General features: G+C 47.3%; 1 protein-coding gene across 2 annotated transcripts in view; it reads left to right on the top strand.

Moving 5' to 3' along the window:
* The first annotated feature begins 596 nt into the window (after positions 1-596).
* Positions 597-15,079, top strand: part of SHMT1 (serine hydroxymethyltransferase 1) — a 45,642-nt gene continuing 31,159 nt past the window's right edge. The window contains exons 1-2 of one of the 2 annotated variants that reach the window (XM_089662955.1): positions 597-693; positions 10,348-10,458. In XM_089662955.1, coding sequence (XP_089519081.1) covers positions 10,363-10,458 — 96 coding nt within the window. In that variant the 5' untranslated portion in view covers positions 597-693; positions 10,348-10,362. Of the gene's footprint in view, positions 694-2,547; positions 2,703-10,347; positions 10,459-15,079 lie in introns of those variants that run through there. The other variant, XM_089662956.1, reaches the window with a different exon arrangement.

Below are 15,079 nucleotides of genomic sequence, written 5' to 3'. Positions count from 1 at the left end.
CTCCTCTCTTCTGTACACAGGTGACCCCTCTCCTCCCTCCTGTACACAGGTGGCCCCTTCTCTCCTCCCTCCTGTACACAGGTGACCCCTCCTCTCCTCAGGTGATCCCTTTCCTCCCTCCTGTACACAGGTGACTCCTCCTCTCTTCTGTACACAGGTGACCCCTCTCCTCCCTCCTGTATACAGGTGACCCCTCCTCTCCTCCTGTACACAGATGATCCCTCTCCTCCTTCCTGTACACAGGTGACCCCTCTCCTTACTCCTGTACACAGGTGACCCCTCCTCTCCTGTACACAGGTGACCCCTCTCCTCCCTCCTGTACACAGGTGACCCCTCTCCTCCCTCCTGTATACAGGTGACCCCTCCTCTCCTCCTGTACACAGATGATCCCTCTCCTCCTTCCTGTACACAGGTGACCCCTCTCCTCCCTCCTGTGTTTTGGGCGTCCTTTGTTGTTCCTCCTTTCTGCCATCACACACTGGCAGCATGGGTACCCTGCCGCGGGAAAGGTGCCCTTCTCTCATTGGCTCCCCGAAAAGGTTCCTGTTCCTGATTGGCAGATTGCCATTCTTGCTTCTGGCTGATTGGGTGCCAGGCCGGGCAGCGCTGTGCCCTGATTGGTCTGGCTGTATGCAGGGTTCGCGGCGAGTGCGGTGTGCTGAGTTTAGTGTGTCGGCTGCTTCGGGAGAGAAAGTGAGTGTGAGAGACCGGGGGAGGGGGGCTGTAGAGATCTACGGGGGTCCTATGAGGGGGAGGGGGTTGGATCTACAAGGGGACTTTTACTGGGAGTTAGGAACTACCGGGGGACTTTTAAAGAGGGTGTGGGGGGCATCAGACATCGGATCTACCGGGGGACTTGTACTGGGGGTGCAGGGTCGGATCTACAGGGGTACTTGTATAGAGGGGGGGGGGGGCATCAGTCATCGGAACTTGTACTGGGGGGTCAGAACTACAGGGGAACTTGTATGGGGGTCGGATCTACAGGGAGATTTGTACTCTGGGGGTTGTATCTACAGGGGGACTTGTACTGGGGGGGTCGGAACTGCAGTGGGACTTGTCCTGGGGGGGGGGGGGGGGGTCAAAACTACAGGGGCACTTGTACCGGGGGTTCGGGTCTACAGGGGGACCTGTACTGGGGGGGTCGGATCTACAGGGGCACTTGTACTGGGGGGGTCAAATCTACAGAGGCACTTGTACTGGGGGGGTCGAATCTACAGAGTGTATGGGGGGGGGCATCAGTCATCGGAACTACAGGGGGACTTGTACTGGGGGGGTCGGATCTACAGGGGGACTTGTACTGGGGGGGTCAGAACTACAGGGGGACTTGTATGGGGGTCAGATCTACAGGGGAACGTGTATGGGGGGATCGGATCTACAGGGGCACTAGTACTGGGGGGGTCGAATCTACAGGGGCACTTGTACTGGGGGGTCGAATCTACCAGGGGACTTGTACTGGGGGGTTCGGATCTACAGGGGGACTTGTACTGGGGGGGTCGGAACTGCAGGGGGTCTTGTACTGGGGGGGTCGAATCTACAGGGGGACTTGTACTGGGGGGGTCAGAACTGCAGGGGGTCTTGTACTGGGGGTGTTGGATCTACAGGGGGACTTGTATGTGTGTGGGGACTACAGGGGGACTTGTCTTAGAGATTAGAATGGGGAGGCCTACAGGAGGACTCATATTGGGAGGGGAGACTACAGGGGGCACTTACCTTGTATTGGAGGGGTGCTGCTATATACAGGGGTGAGCATGTACTACGGAGGTCATGTTATACACAGGTGGAGGGTATACATGAGAGGGGTGGTACTTTATAAAGTGGGAGTACATGTATTGGGGGGGGGTATATATAATGTTAGAGTGTATTGTGGGGGGGGGGTGATGTTATATACAGGTAGGATGAAGGGGTGATGCAGCATAAAGGTAGTATATATTATATTGGTGATGTTATATACAGGTAGGGGGAATGTGCTGTAGGGTCACCACCTCACCCCTGTAAACATATGAATTACACGTACACATGACACGGGTTCTGGGGCTGACTACGGTGGTAATTAATAAACTCGGTGCCTTATCTGCATGAAATCCTCTTCAGAACCGGTGTCATTAATGTGTTCAGTTTTACAGGGGTGAGGTGGCGACTAACGTGATGTGATAGTGGAAGCAGACAGTGATGTATGGGAGTGTCTTAGCAACGTCCTAGCAACAAGGCAGGATGGTGTGATGCAATCTCTGGCAATTTTTCAGCCAGTCTTCGGGTGGTACACAAATGGCCTACACCTCGTATTTCATGCCACAATATCTCTTTGTGATCGGCAGCCATTGTTTGGGGGGGGGGGATGAGGTCTCCCCTGGACTGTGGTGGGTTGATGGGATGCCTCATTGCTGTCAGTAGGACACATCCTCCTGGCTATGGTTGTCAGCTGTTGTCAGACATGCTGCAACACATCGACCTTTGCTTCCTGGCCCGGCAAGTTTACATCGCCCTTGAAAAGTTAATATGTAAAAACTTGTTTTCAGCTCAAATGTCCTCCTTCAGGGCGGCTGGACGGTACGGCTGACTCCAGTTGACTTGCAGCGTGTTTCTTTTCTGGTGATTTCGTAGAATTCGGCGCTGTAAATCCTCAAACAGCTTACAGTAGACATTTGTTTTGTCAGGTCATTGTCCCTCGGGCAGGACATTCCTTCTTACGTCATCAGAGTCAAGTAAGTTCCAGAAATCTCCAAGAACACAAGATGGTCCTTACCAGGTTTATATGGCTGTCTTGTCCCTGGAACATGTGACTCTATGGAAGGGGGGGGGGGGGGGTCTTAGGATTTCAAGTGTCCGCAGCAAGAAAATGTTTTGCGTGGCTGAGAGCAGCAAGCCCAGTTCTCTCTTCTGTATCTGTGGGGTGGAATGGCTTTTATCATGAGATCTGGATTCAGCATAGCAGCCAGTGTAGTGGTGGATGACGGTAAGGCTGGCCATACAATCTTCTTGAGATTTTTGCTTTAGATTTACCAAAAACCATATAATAGGAGGGGCGGCACAGTGGCTTAGTGGTTAGCACGTCTGCCGTGCAGTAAATGGGTCATGGGTTCAATTCCCGACCACGGCGCCTCCTGCATGGAGTTTGCATGTTCTCCCTTGTGTGGGTTTCCTCTGGGTGCTCCGGCTTCCTCCCACACCTCAATGACATAGGTTAATTGGCTCCTGTCTAAATTGTCCTAGTTTCATGCCTGGCCTTGTGGGATTTCCTGCATGGTAGGGGTTGGGGAAAGACCTGGCAAGTAAATGGGTTAGGGGTTCAATTCCCAACCACGGCGCCTCCTGCATGGAGTTTGCATGTTCTCCCTGTGCTTGTGTGGGTTTCCTCCGGGTGCTCCGGCTTCCTCAAAGACATGCTGGTAGGTTAATTGTCTCCTCCTGTCTAAATTGTCCTAGTTTCATCCCTGGCCATGTTTGATCTCCTGCATGGTAGGGGTTGGGGAAAGACCTGGCAAGTAAATGGATCATGGGTTCGATTCCCGACCACAGCGCCTCCTGCATGGAGTTTGCATGTTCTCCCTGTGCTTGTGTGGGTTTCCTCCAGGTGCTCCGGATTCCTCCCACACGCCTCCTGTCTAAATTGTCCTAGTTTCATGCCTGGCCATGTGGGATCTCCTGCATGGTAGGGGTTGGGGAAAGACCTGGCAGGTTGTGGGTTCGATTCCTGACCATGGCGCCTCCAGCATGGAGTTTGCATGTTCCACCTACCCTATAAAAATAATTGCTAAGAGAATTCATGGAAAAAATCGCTTACAAGTGACGGTCCATGCAATCGCCAAGGGTCGGAAATGACTGAATGGATAGATAGATAGATATATAATAAGAGGTCAAACCCAAACAACACTTTCAGTTGTATCCAGTTAGGCCGGCTCTTGCACTACATAGCTGAACGGAAATCTAAAGTAAATAGGGCAGAAAATTGTACAGTGTATGGCCAGCCTAAGGCTCAGTTCACACTAGCTTTGTCAGACAGGCATTTGGGAAGCGTTTTTAATGGTTCTCAAATGCCTATGAAAATTCTGCACATGGCAGCACACAGTGCTGTTCACACTGAAGCGTTAGCGATGCGGCAAAACTGAGGCCTCATGTCCAGTCAGGAGGAGCTGAAGCTTCCCATTCAAGTCTATGGTGACGTTCCTGAAATGCCTGGCAGGCGTTTGCGGGGCGTTAATACCATTAAACTTCATTATAGGCGTTTGTGGTGCGGTTTTAATGCTTGGCAAAATGCCTATCAAACGCCTCAAAAACGCACATAGGGCATTTGAGGAGTGTTTGAGTAACGTTAAAAACGCTTCCCAAACGCCTGTCTAACACCTGTCAGACGCTATAAGGGCGTATGGCAAGAATTAGAAATAAGTCCTAAGACGGATCCGTTTTTCTTTCGCTTGCGTAAAAAAACAAAAGAGAGAAAAACGTGAGACCGTGTAATCCTATGGAACTCTTCACACGTTGCAGGTCCGCTGCATTTTTAAAAAAAATCCTGATTGCTGCATTTTTGGTGCACCAAAAAACATACCTTCCTATTGAAATCAATGGAGAAAACGCGGAAAAAACGCACCCATGTTGCGTTTTGGGCACGTGTTTTGAGTCACAAAAATCGCACCGCAAACGTGGTAAAAAAACAGCAAAAATGCTACTTTTTGCAACAGATCAGTGTGAAAGTAGGCTAGGAGGTACAGTCTGTGCTGCACACGTCCACCAATCAGGTTCAGGCGTTCCTTACAGCTCGACCCCTATATTTGCTATGAGCAAAGTACAGTTTGCTGATATTTGGAGTATTTTGAGAAATTTCTGAGAATGGTTTGTGTAGAACAGACCAGGGTGGATAAAAATCAATGATTTTTTTAAAACAATAAAAAAAATCGGATTTTTTAAAATTTAAATCGAATTTTTTTGATTTAAATCGGATTTTTTTGAATAAAATGCTTTTTGAGGAAAATATATTACCATCCAAAGGTTATTCCATCATGAAATAAAGATTATTTTTTTAATTATGTAGAATAAGGCTGTATATGTTTAATGTTTTTGGTAAATAAATTCCATGAATCCATTCACAATGTCAGGCTCTTCCAGAGGTTTCTGTAAGATTATTGGGCAGTTTCTCTGCCTACAAGATATTATCACAGATGATCGGTTTACTTTTGCAGTTCTCAAAACTGAATTTGACTCAGCGGAGATCACATGCCTCTTCTTCACAGCAAAAATGTTGTAACATGAACAGAGTTAAGAAAAAGACCTTCATCCTAACTTCTACAACCTATGAATACAGAATCAACCCCTTCACTGCTAAGGTTCAAGAAGTTCAGTGAATAGAATAGAAACAATATTTTTCTGATTGTTTGGAGTGGAATAGATCTGCACAAGAAGAAAGTGAAACTAAGTGTGAGGGGGAGGGGCTGACAGTCTAAGTTTCTTCAAATATATATATTTTGTTTAGCCAAATTAGTTACAAACATGGATGTTTAAGCAAATCACATCTGCTGGAATGTTATTGTTTCAGATGAATAAATCTATTTAAATTGTTATTATTAAGGTAATGATTATTTTTCTCCTTCCTAAGTACAACAGAAAAGTTGTCCAAATATGAATGATTAACCTATTAAACTGGGGATAAAAAAACTAATATGAAAAGTTGTTATTCTAAAAATCTTCATCTACTTGTATATTAAAGTTATACCAGCAAGAATTAGTCTTTATGTAGAAATCTAGGATTTAAATCAAGCCTTACTGACTAGTGATTTAAACCGTGATTTAAATCAGTTTGATTTGAATCAAATCCACCCTGGAACAGACTGGTCAAATATCAACATTACGGGCTGTGTGTGGCCTTGTCGTAGAGCAATCCATTTGTATCGAGATGTCGGAGTGTACGAGAGCAAACCGCAATGACACAGTGGACTAGTGCATCCTAAATAGCCCTCCTGGAGCCAATCAGCATGCGTTTGCACATGTGCAATTGTGTGTGTGTGTGCGTCCACCCGCAATTCAGCCACAGGCAGAGTTCCTCAGATTTGTGAACCTGTATGCACCTTTCCTGAGAGATGTCGAGGATTGTGTGTGGTGACGTCACACAGTCTAGGTAGTAGAGTCGTCCCGTTGAATGGAGATGTCGATGATTGTGTGTGGTGACGTCACACAGTCTAGTAGAGTCATCCCGTTGGATGGAGATGTCGATGATTGTGTGTGGTGACGTCACACAGTCTATGTAGTAGAGTCGTCCCGTTGGATAGAGATGTCGATGATTGTGTGTGGTGACGTCACACAGTCTAGTAGAGTCGTCCCGTTGGATGGAGATGTCGATGATTGTGTGTGGTGACGTCACACAATCTATGTAGTAGAGTAGTCCTGTTGGATAGAGATGTCGATGATTGTGTGTGGTGACGTCACACAGTCTAGTAGAGTCGTCCCGTTGGATAGAGATGTCAATGATTGTGGTGACGTCACACAGTCTATAAAGTAGAGTCGTCCCGTTGGATAGAGATGTCGATGATTGTGTGTGGTGACGTCACACAGTCTAGTAGAGTCATCCCGTTGGATAGAGATGTCGATGATTGTGTGTGGTGACGTCACACAGTCTGTAGTAGAGTCGTCCCGTTGGATGGAGATGTCGATGATTGTGTGTGGTGACGTCACACAGTCTATGTAGTAGAGTCGTCCCGTTGGATGGAGATGTCGATGATTGTGAGTGGCAGTCTCACACAGCATTTGGTATATCTGAGACTGGACAGAAAGGCCCTGTTGGGTTGTGTTGTCGTCACGGTCAGTGATGAATGATGATGTCATAGGTTGTGTGTGGTGATGTCACAGCCTATGGTGCAGGCTAGTCCAGTTACGTTCCTTCATCACACAATTGTGAACCTAGCCTTGTGTCACCCTGTTACCAGCAACACCCCCAACAAACTGTGCCCCAAAACCTGCATACTGTATGTCATCTTTGTTCGGTCTCCATTTGTTTCATCCTGAAGAAAGCAGAACGATTCTTCTAAAAAGAAAATACGTGCCCTTCCCCCCCCGGTTTAGTCAAATAAGTTTCGGATAATTGGGCAGAACTTGTGACTGTTACGTGATCTCACACAGATGGTCCAATTTGGCTTAGAAGGACACATCCAGTCAGCAGATCTGTAGGAGCGTTGCATTGCATGGCAATTTAAAGGCTAAGTTCACTTTTTGTGAAAAAAAACAAAATAAATGCACATATTTTAGCGATTTTATTATTTTTCCCTGAGGAGCTTGCAAAGCATTGCACCCATGGACAGTACAGTGGATCAGGGGTGCGATGTCAGGCTTCTGCAAAGCTTTCAGCACATTCCTCCATACAGGCTTGTGAATGAACTACGCTCATCAGCATCCCCTCATTTCACGGTGGCTGATGGTACTTGTAGTTCTCTCATTCACAGATCAGTGTAAATGAATGAGGTCGCTGTGTGGGCGGAGACCACGATACTGTCAAAACGTGACAGTGGGTGCAGGGAGAGGGTCCCCCGCCCGCTGTCACAGATGGGGGATCGGTGTGTGGGGGCAGGTCTGGAGCATCTTACACTGAAACGTATGTAACATATAACATGCTCAGAAAGATGAACTTATCCTTTAACCACTTGCCATCTGCGGTATAGCCGAATGACGGTTGTCCAATTCTGGGAGGGCGTCGGCAGTGTGCACCCGGTGATCTACGGACACATCTGATCACATGATAAGGTAAAAGGATGATCATAGCGGCCTTTTACCACGTGATCAGCCGTGTCCAATGACACAGCAATTACTGGCGGAGCCGGGGGTGTGTTTTGGAATGACGTCCATGGATGTTGTCCCAGGATTACACAACTGCGCTGTAGCCATCCTTCGGCTATAGTGTGGTTGGGAATCGGCTAATCTCTGTGTATAACCTGAGGCCAGTCACTTCACTGGGTATATGAAAGGGTATAGAGTACTTTAAACCCCCAACAGTACAATCAGTCTGTAGATGCAGTAAAGCATGCTGGTTATACTCACTGTGGAACCTAAGGGGTTAATCCTCTGCATTGTGTATAAGGATGTTTGATCCTGACTTCTCTGATCCTCTCCTTTTTTCTGCTGTCCCCAATCCATCTGCTGATAGAACAGAGCCTTGGGGGCAAGCTGCACATGCTCCGTTTGTATTGCTATAGAGGTTTTTTTTTTTTTCTTGGGAGGGTGCATGTGATCCGCACTTTCCTGTCAGAGGGTCAGAGGTTATCCAGCCTCATAGGACAAGCAGAGCAGAAAGAAAACTCCTTCTACAAGCGCTCTGCTGGACAATGATAGAAGTCACAAGACTGCTCTAATTGCTAACGAGAAAAGATATTTATGAGTTTATATTTCCTAAAATAATTGTATTTCCATGTTGTGTGTACTATGGGAGACCAGATATAGTGAATGCGGGGTCCGGGGAGAGCGGATATAGTGAATGCGGGGTCCGGGGAGACCGGACATAGTGAATGCGGGGTCCGGGGAGAGCGGATATAGTGAATGCGGGGTCCGGGGAGAGCGGACATAGTGAATGCGGGGTCCGGGGAGACCAGATATAGTGAATGCGGGGTCCGGGGAGAGCGGATATAGTGAATGCGGGGTCCGGGGAGAGCGGATATAGTGAATGCGGGGTCCGGGGAGAGCGGATATAGTGAATGCGGGGTCCGGGGAGACCGGATATAGTGAATGCGGGGTCCGGGGAGACCGGATATAGTGAATGCGGGGTCCGGGGAGACCGGATATAGTGAATGCGGGGTCCGGGGAGACCGGATATAGTGAATGCGGGGTCCGGGGAGACCGGATATAGTGAATGCGGGGTCCCGGGAGACCGGATATAGTGAATGCGGGGTCCCGGGAGACCGGATATAGTGAATGCGGGGTCCCGGGAGACCGGATATAGTGAATGCGGGGTCCCGGGAGACCGGATATAGTGAATGCGGGGTCCCGGGAGACCGGATATAGTGAATGCGGGGTCCCGGGAGACCGGATATAGTGAATGCGGGGTCCCGGGAGACCGGATATAGTGAATGCGGGGTCCGGGGAGACCGGATATAGTGAATGCGGGGTCCGGGGAGACCGGATATAGTGAATGCGGGGTCCGGGGAGACCGGATATAGTGAATGCGGGGTCCGGGGAGACCGGATCTAGTGAATGCGGGGTCCCGGGAGACCGGATCTAGTGAATGCGGGGTCCCGGGAGACCGGATCTAGTGAATGCGGGGTCCCGGGAGACCGGATCTAGTGAATGCGGGGTCCCGGGAGACCGGATCTAGTGAATGCGGGGTCCCTGGAGACCGGATCTAGTGAATGCGGGGTCCCGGGAGACCGGATATAGTGAATGCGGGGTCCGGGGAGACCGGATCTAGTGAATGCGGGGTCCGGGGAGACCGGATCTAGTGAATGCGGGGACCGGGGAGAGCGGATAAAGTGAATGCGGGGTCCCGGGAGAGCGGATATAGTGAATGCTGGGTTCGGGGAGACCGGATATAGTGAATGCGGGGTCCCGGGAGACCGGATATAGTGAATGCGGGGACCGAGGAGAGTGGATAAAGTGAATGCAGGGTCCCGGGAGAGCGGATATAGTGAATGCAGGGTCCAGGGTTTAGTAACACTTTAAGTGAGCATGTCCCTTTCCCAAGTTTTTGTATATAGGTATGCTCTCTGAGTCCTTCACCTAGCTCAGGGGTCTCCAAACTTTCTAAACAAAGGTACAGTTCACTGTCCTTCAGACTTTAGGGGGGCCGAACTGTGGCCATTGGGAGTAGAAAACATTCTGACGTCAGTGAGAATAGGCAGTGCCCCATCTTTGGTGTCAGTGGTAAGGATAGTGCCCCATTTTTTATGTCAGTGGGAAGAATTGCGATGCATTGTTTGCGTTAGTGGGATGAACTGTGCTCCATAGTTGGTGTCATTGGGAGGAATTATGCCTCATTGTTGGTATCAGTGGATGAAATGGTGCCCCAAGGGCCGGATAAAAGCAAGCAAAGGGCCTCATCTGCCCCCCGGGCCACAGTTTGGAGACCACAGATCTAGCTGATACACAGACCTGGATCCCCAAATGATAAATCTTTTGGGGGTTTAAAATTTGATTATTGGCATAATGCACCCCTATAGCTAGGAAATACAAAAATAAACTGATATATGAATATTTAGTGATGAGTTCCTTTATTGTCCTCTGTGCAAAGCTTACCATTTAGACCAGAGTTCTTAACACGGTCCATAGTGAGCTATAACTCAGCTACCTGACGTATAAAACTGTGGTGTGCACATTGGTGGATTTATACTTGATGTCGATGTTTGGGATGGAACAGATAAAATATTTTTCATTTGTTTTCAGGCGTGAGACGGGAAGATGGCCGAAACCCCTGTGATTAATGGCGGGCACACAGATCTATGGGCCTCTCATAACCAGATGGTACTGGAGCCTCTAGAAGTCAATGATCCAGAGGTGAGCTTTGGATATTTTAATGCGATGGCAAAGCATTTTCACAATGTTGTATTCAGTGTGACTCTTCTGTCGGCCTAAAGCTGAACTCCGGGCAAGCAGGTAGGATTGTGTGATCCAGGCAGTGAGCTTCACCGCAAAAACCTTATGGACTAGTCAATAAATCCACATTCTGCCAGCTGATTGGACAGAGAAGGAGCTGCACTCTGCTCCTCCCTCCTGTCAGTCTGCTCCCTGTAGGCATATGGATATCTGTCACATAGGATTGGGTGCTGGCACTGATCCTCCTTCTACCAGTCTGAGTCACTTTGGGTGGGGGGGCCCATGGACACTAGCTCACTTTGGAGAGGTGGGGAGACCCCTGTCCCAGCTTCCCATATCCCTATTATGTGTAAGTCACCCTGTGCCTGTTAAGGGTACAGGGTGATCTGTTCTAATATTGGGGTTGGGGGGGTTGTGGATTGTTTTAATGCCATGTGGTTACATCCCATTGTTCTATTGTGTGTCTTGCTTGGGAGCAAACTATTATGGGATGTATGTGTTTATGTGTATTAGCTTAGTGGGGGTTGTCTCCAGCAGCCCTCCCTCCTGATGGGACTGTCTGTTGGTGTGTCTCTTGTTGCTAAGTGTAGATTGCCCCGCCCTGTGTCATTATGCAGGTAGGGGGGATTTCCCTCTGAGTGTATAAAAACCCAGTTCGAGTTTCAAATAAAGAGTTCCATGTTCAGACAGACTGGTGTTGTCTAGTCTTGTTTGGACGGCTGTGGTGTCTGTTGTCAGTGTTCGGATGGGGAAGCGGTATTCTAACGGAAGTACCCATGCGCAGACTGGAGTCGGTTCCGTTACAGTTGTGTTTCATGATTTGTAGCAAATGCATGTTTTAGCCCAGCAACATCCAAATTATTTTTCTTCGTTTTGTTTTTTTTTTTTTTTAGAGAACCACTGGCAGGTTTAAATACCATCTCTGCCTACATTGTGGGATTACTCCTCATTTCCTATTCTGTATCACCTTCATCAAAGAGACAGAAAGTGGGCAGAAGACCCAGATTTCAATAAAAAATTGATCAGACTTTGGACGGGGTAGGGTTCACTGCTCCATATTTTCTGGTTCAAAATTGTCAGATTTCTGGGTCAGTGGTTCAGTTTCACAATTCAGACTACTCTATTCTTCTAGACCCATGGTTTCTTCTTCTACAAAATAACTATTTCCAAAAATCAGTCCTTAAAGTGATTCTTCAGTCTCTATTTAATCCCTTGGCGCCAGCGCCTCCCGGCCCTTTAAGGGTTTCAGAAGCCAGGAGACGGGGTTTAAGGGTCATGTGACCGCTGTGATTTGCGGTCACATGATTAGGAAAGGTCCCAATCTAAAGAGGAGATCGGGACCTTTCCGTGAGTACTTAACATGTGTGCTGGAAGCGCGCAGGACGCGCGCTCTCAGCACATATGTTTTTCTTAATTGCACGCAAATGTGCGGCCGCTCGGTGTCAAGGTCCAGACCCCGGGAGGCCGCACATTTGCGTGCAGACGGCGCAAACAGGTTAAACTTCCTTCTAACAGCATTGTCTCCCCAAAGAGACAAGGCAGCAAAGAGCAGCGCTCAGGACAGGGAACACACCTTGAATTTAGTAGTGGAATCCAAACGCAGGTGCTAAGGCTCTAAAGTGTCTTCCCAACACTGGATACAATATGGAAAAATAGGAAGAGCCGGCAACTCCGAAATCCATATGAAGACTTTATTGATTACACAGGAGTGACATAAAAGCACGCCGACGCGTTTCGGCAAACAGCTTTGATCACAGCATAGTGCTTAACCTCTTGGCGGCGGCGCCGCCGCACACCTCCCGGCATCTGGGCCGCACATTTGCGTGAAATTAAGAAAAACGTGCTGAGAGCGCGTGTCCCTCGCGCTCCCAGCACACATGTCCGGCACTCACGGAAAGGACCCGATCTCTTCTTGTGATCGGGACCTTTCCCGATCATGTGACAGTAAATCACGGCGGTCACATGACCCTAAAACCCTGCCTCCCAGCTTCTGAAACCCTTAAAGGGCCGGGAGGTGTGTGTGTGTATACATGTGTGTGTGTGTGTGTGTGTGTGTGTATGTGTGTGTGTATGTATGTGTATGTATGTATATGTATGTATATATATATATATATATATATATATATATATATATATATATATACACATACATACATACATACATACATACATACATACATACATACACACACACTCCATCAAAAAGAGGAGCATGTGTGAGAATAAATATCACAATGGAGATTTGGTAGTGAAAATTACAAATCACATACAGCGATTACAGCACTCCCTTTAAGAGACTGCTTCTAATCTCAGCTTGTTACCTGTATGAAAGATAGGGGATCAAATACTTATTTCCCTCATGAACATGCAAATCAGTCATCATTTGTTAGACATGCGTTTCTGCTGAATTTTTTGTTGCTGTTCTGCCTCTCGGTGTTACAATACACCGAACATTTGATTTTTAGACCGATCATTTCTTTATGAGTGGGCAAACATTCAAAATCAGCAGGGGATGAAATACTTATTTCCTTCATTGTAATAGAAAATACACACATTTCATGTGCCAGGCGTTCTTCTATTATATGCCAAAAATCCAAAAACAGATGCCCTTGCAAAAAGCTGGTACCTATAAAAAATAGAGATGAGAAAAACAGGAGACGCAATATTATAAGAATATGCAAATTCATGAAGTCAAAAATGTATATGAAAAAAGTATACATTGTAAAGTCTCATCTCATCTAATTGGGGTGTCCTGCTTGGGTAGATGGTGAAAAGCTGTGACTACTGGACAGTCGCCCATCAAAAATTCTGCTGTTTTAGGGGACAGTCCAATATCTAGCAAATGTGACAGCTGCTGTTGTTTAAAAGCCGATTTGGGATCCGATTCCAGAGCCTGGTATGTAGAAGTATCATTACGTTGGCGTAAAGCTTCCAATTTATAGTCATCTGAAGCGAGAATCACCAGCTCCGCCCTGGTCAGCAGCACGTATAACTATATCCTGATGGGATTTTAACCCATTAAAGGCTTTTCTCTCTGCGCTTTACTCAAATAGTCTCTGACATGGGCAGATCCAGTGTGAGACCTCCTCCCTCCGGCTGAGAAGTTCTCTCTCTACCAGACCCTGAAATGTATCCACAGCAGTACTTCTTGCATGTACAGGATAGAAATACTTATTACCCCTAAATATAGACTCCAGTTCTGAACTATACATTCCACCAGTGGATTCCGACTGTATTCCCTCCAGAGCGAGGCCTGGCTATCCGGTCCTGGAAATGAATTGTATTGGTTTGATCTCCTGTATTCATATAGTAAAAAAAATGATTCCTTTAATATGATATTCCTTAACCCAGGGCTTAGAATTCCAAGTCCTGAGCTACTAGCCAGGCCTTAGAGTTACTCGCCACCAACAAACAGAGACACCTGTACACACACACACAGAGACACATGTGTACACACACACACACACAGAGACACACGTGTACACACACAGAGACACATGTGTACACACACAGAGACACATGTACACACACACACAGAGACACGTGTACATACACAGAGATACATGTACACACAGACATGTACACACACACACAGAGACACATGTGTACACACACACACACACACACAGAGACACACGTGTACACACACAGAGACACATGTGTACACACACAGAGACACATGTACACACACACACAGAGACACGTGTACACACACAGAGATACATGTACACACAGACATGTACACACACAGACATGTACACACATACACACACACACACACACACAGACATGTACACACACAGACACATGTACACACACACAGAGACACATGTACACAGACACATGTACACACACACATGTATATACACACAGGCACATACAGACACGCATACACACAGAAACATGTACACACACGCACAGAGACACATGTATACACTCACGGGCACATACAGACACGCATACACACAGATACATGTACATACACAGAAATACACACGCACAGACACATGTACATACAGTGGGGCAAAAAAGTATTTAGTCATCCACCAATTGTGCAAGTTCTCCCACTTACAAAGATGAGAGAGGCCTGTAATTGGCATCATAGGTAGACCTCAACTATGAGAGACAAAATGAGAAAACAAATCCAGACAATCACATTGGCTGATTTGGAAAGAATTTATTTGCAAATTATGGTGGAAAATAAGTATTTGGTCAATATGAAAAGTTCATGTCAATACTTTGTTATATATCCTTTGTTGGCAATGACAGAGGTCAAACGTTTCCTGTAAGTCTTTACAAGGTTGGCACACACTGTTGCTGGTATGTTGGCCCATCCTCCATGCAGATCTCCTCTAGAGCAGTGATGTTTTGGGGCTGTCGCTGGGCAACACAGACTTTCAACTCCCTCCAAAGGTTTTCTATGGGGTTGAGATCTGGAGACTGGCTAGGCCACTCCAGGACCTTGAAATGCTTCTTGCGAAGCCACTCCTTCGTTGCCCGGGCGGTATGTTTGGAATCATTGTCATGTTGGAAGACCCAGCCACGTTTCATCTTCAATGCCCTTGCTGATGGAAGGAGGTTT

The sequence above is a fragment of the Staurois parvus genome, unplaced genomic scaffold (genome assembly GCF_062004578.1).
Source record: "Staurois parvus isolate SC_StPar_1 unplaced genomic scaffold, SC_StPar_1.0 ptg001591l, whole genome shotgun sequence".
NCBI lineage: Eukaryota > Metazoa > Chordata > Amphibia > Anura > Ranidae > Staurois > Staurois parvus.
This window is presented reverse-complemented; position numbering and strand designations above follow the sequence as displayed.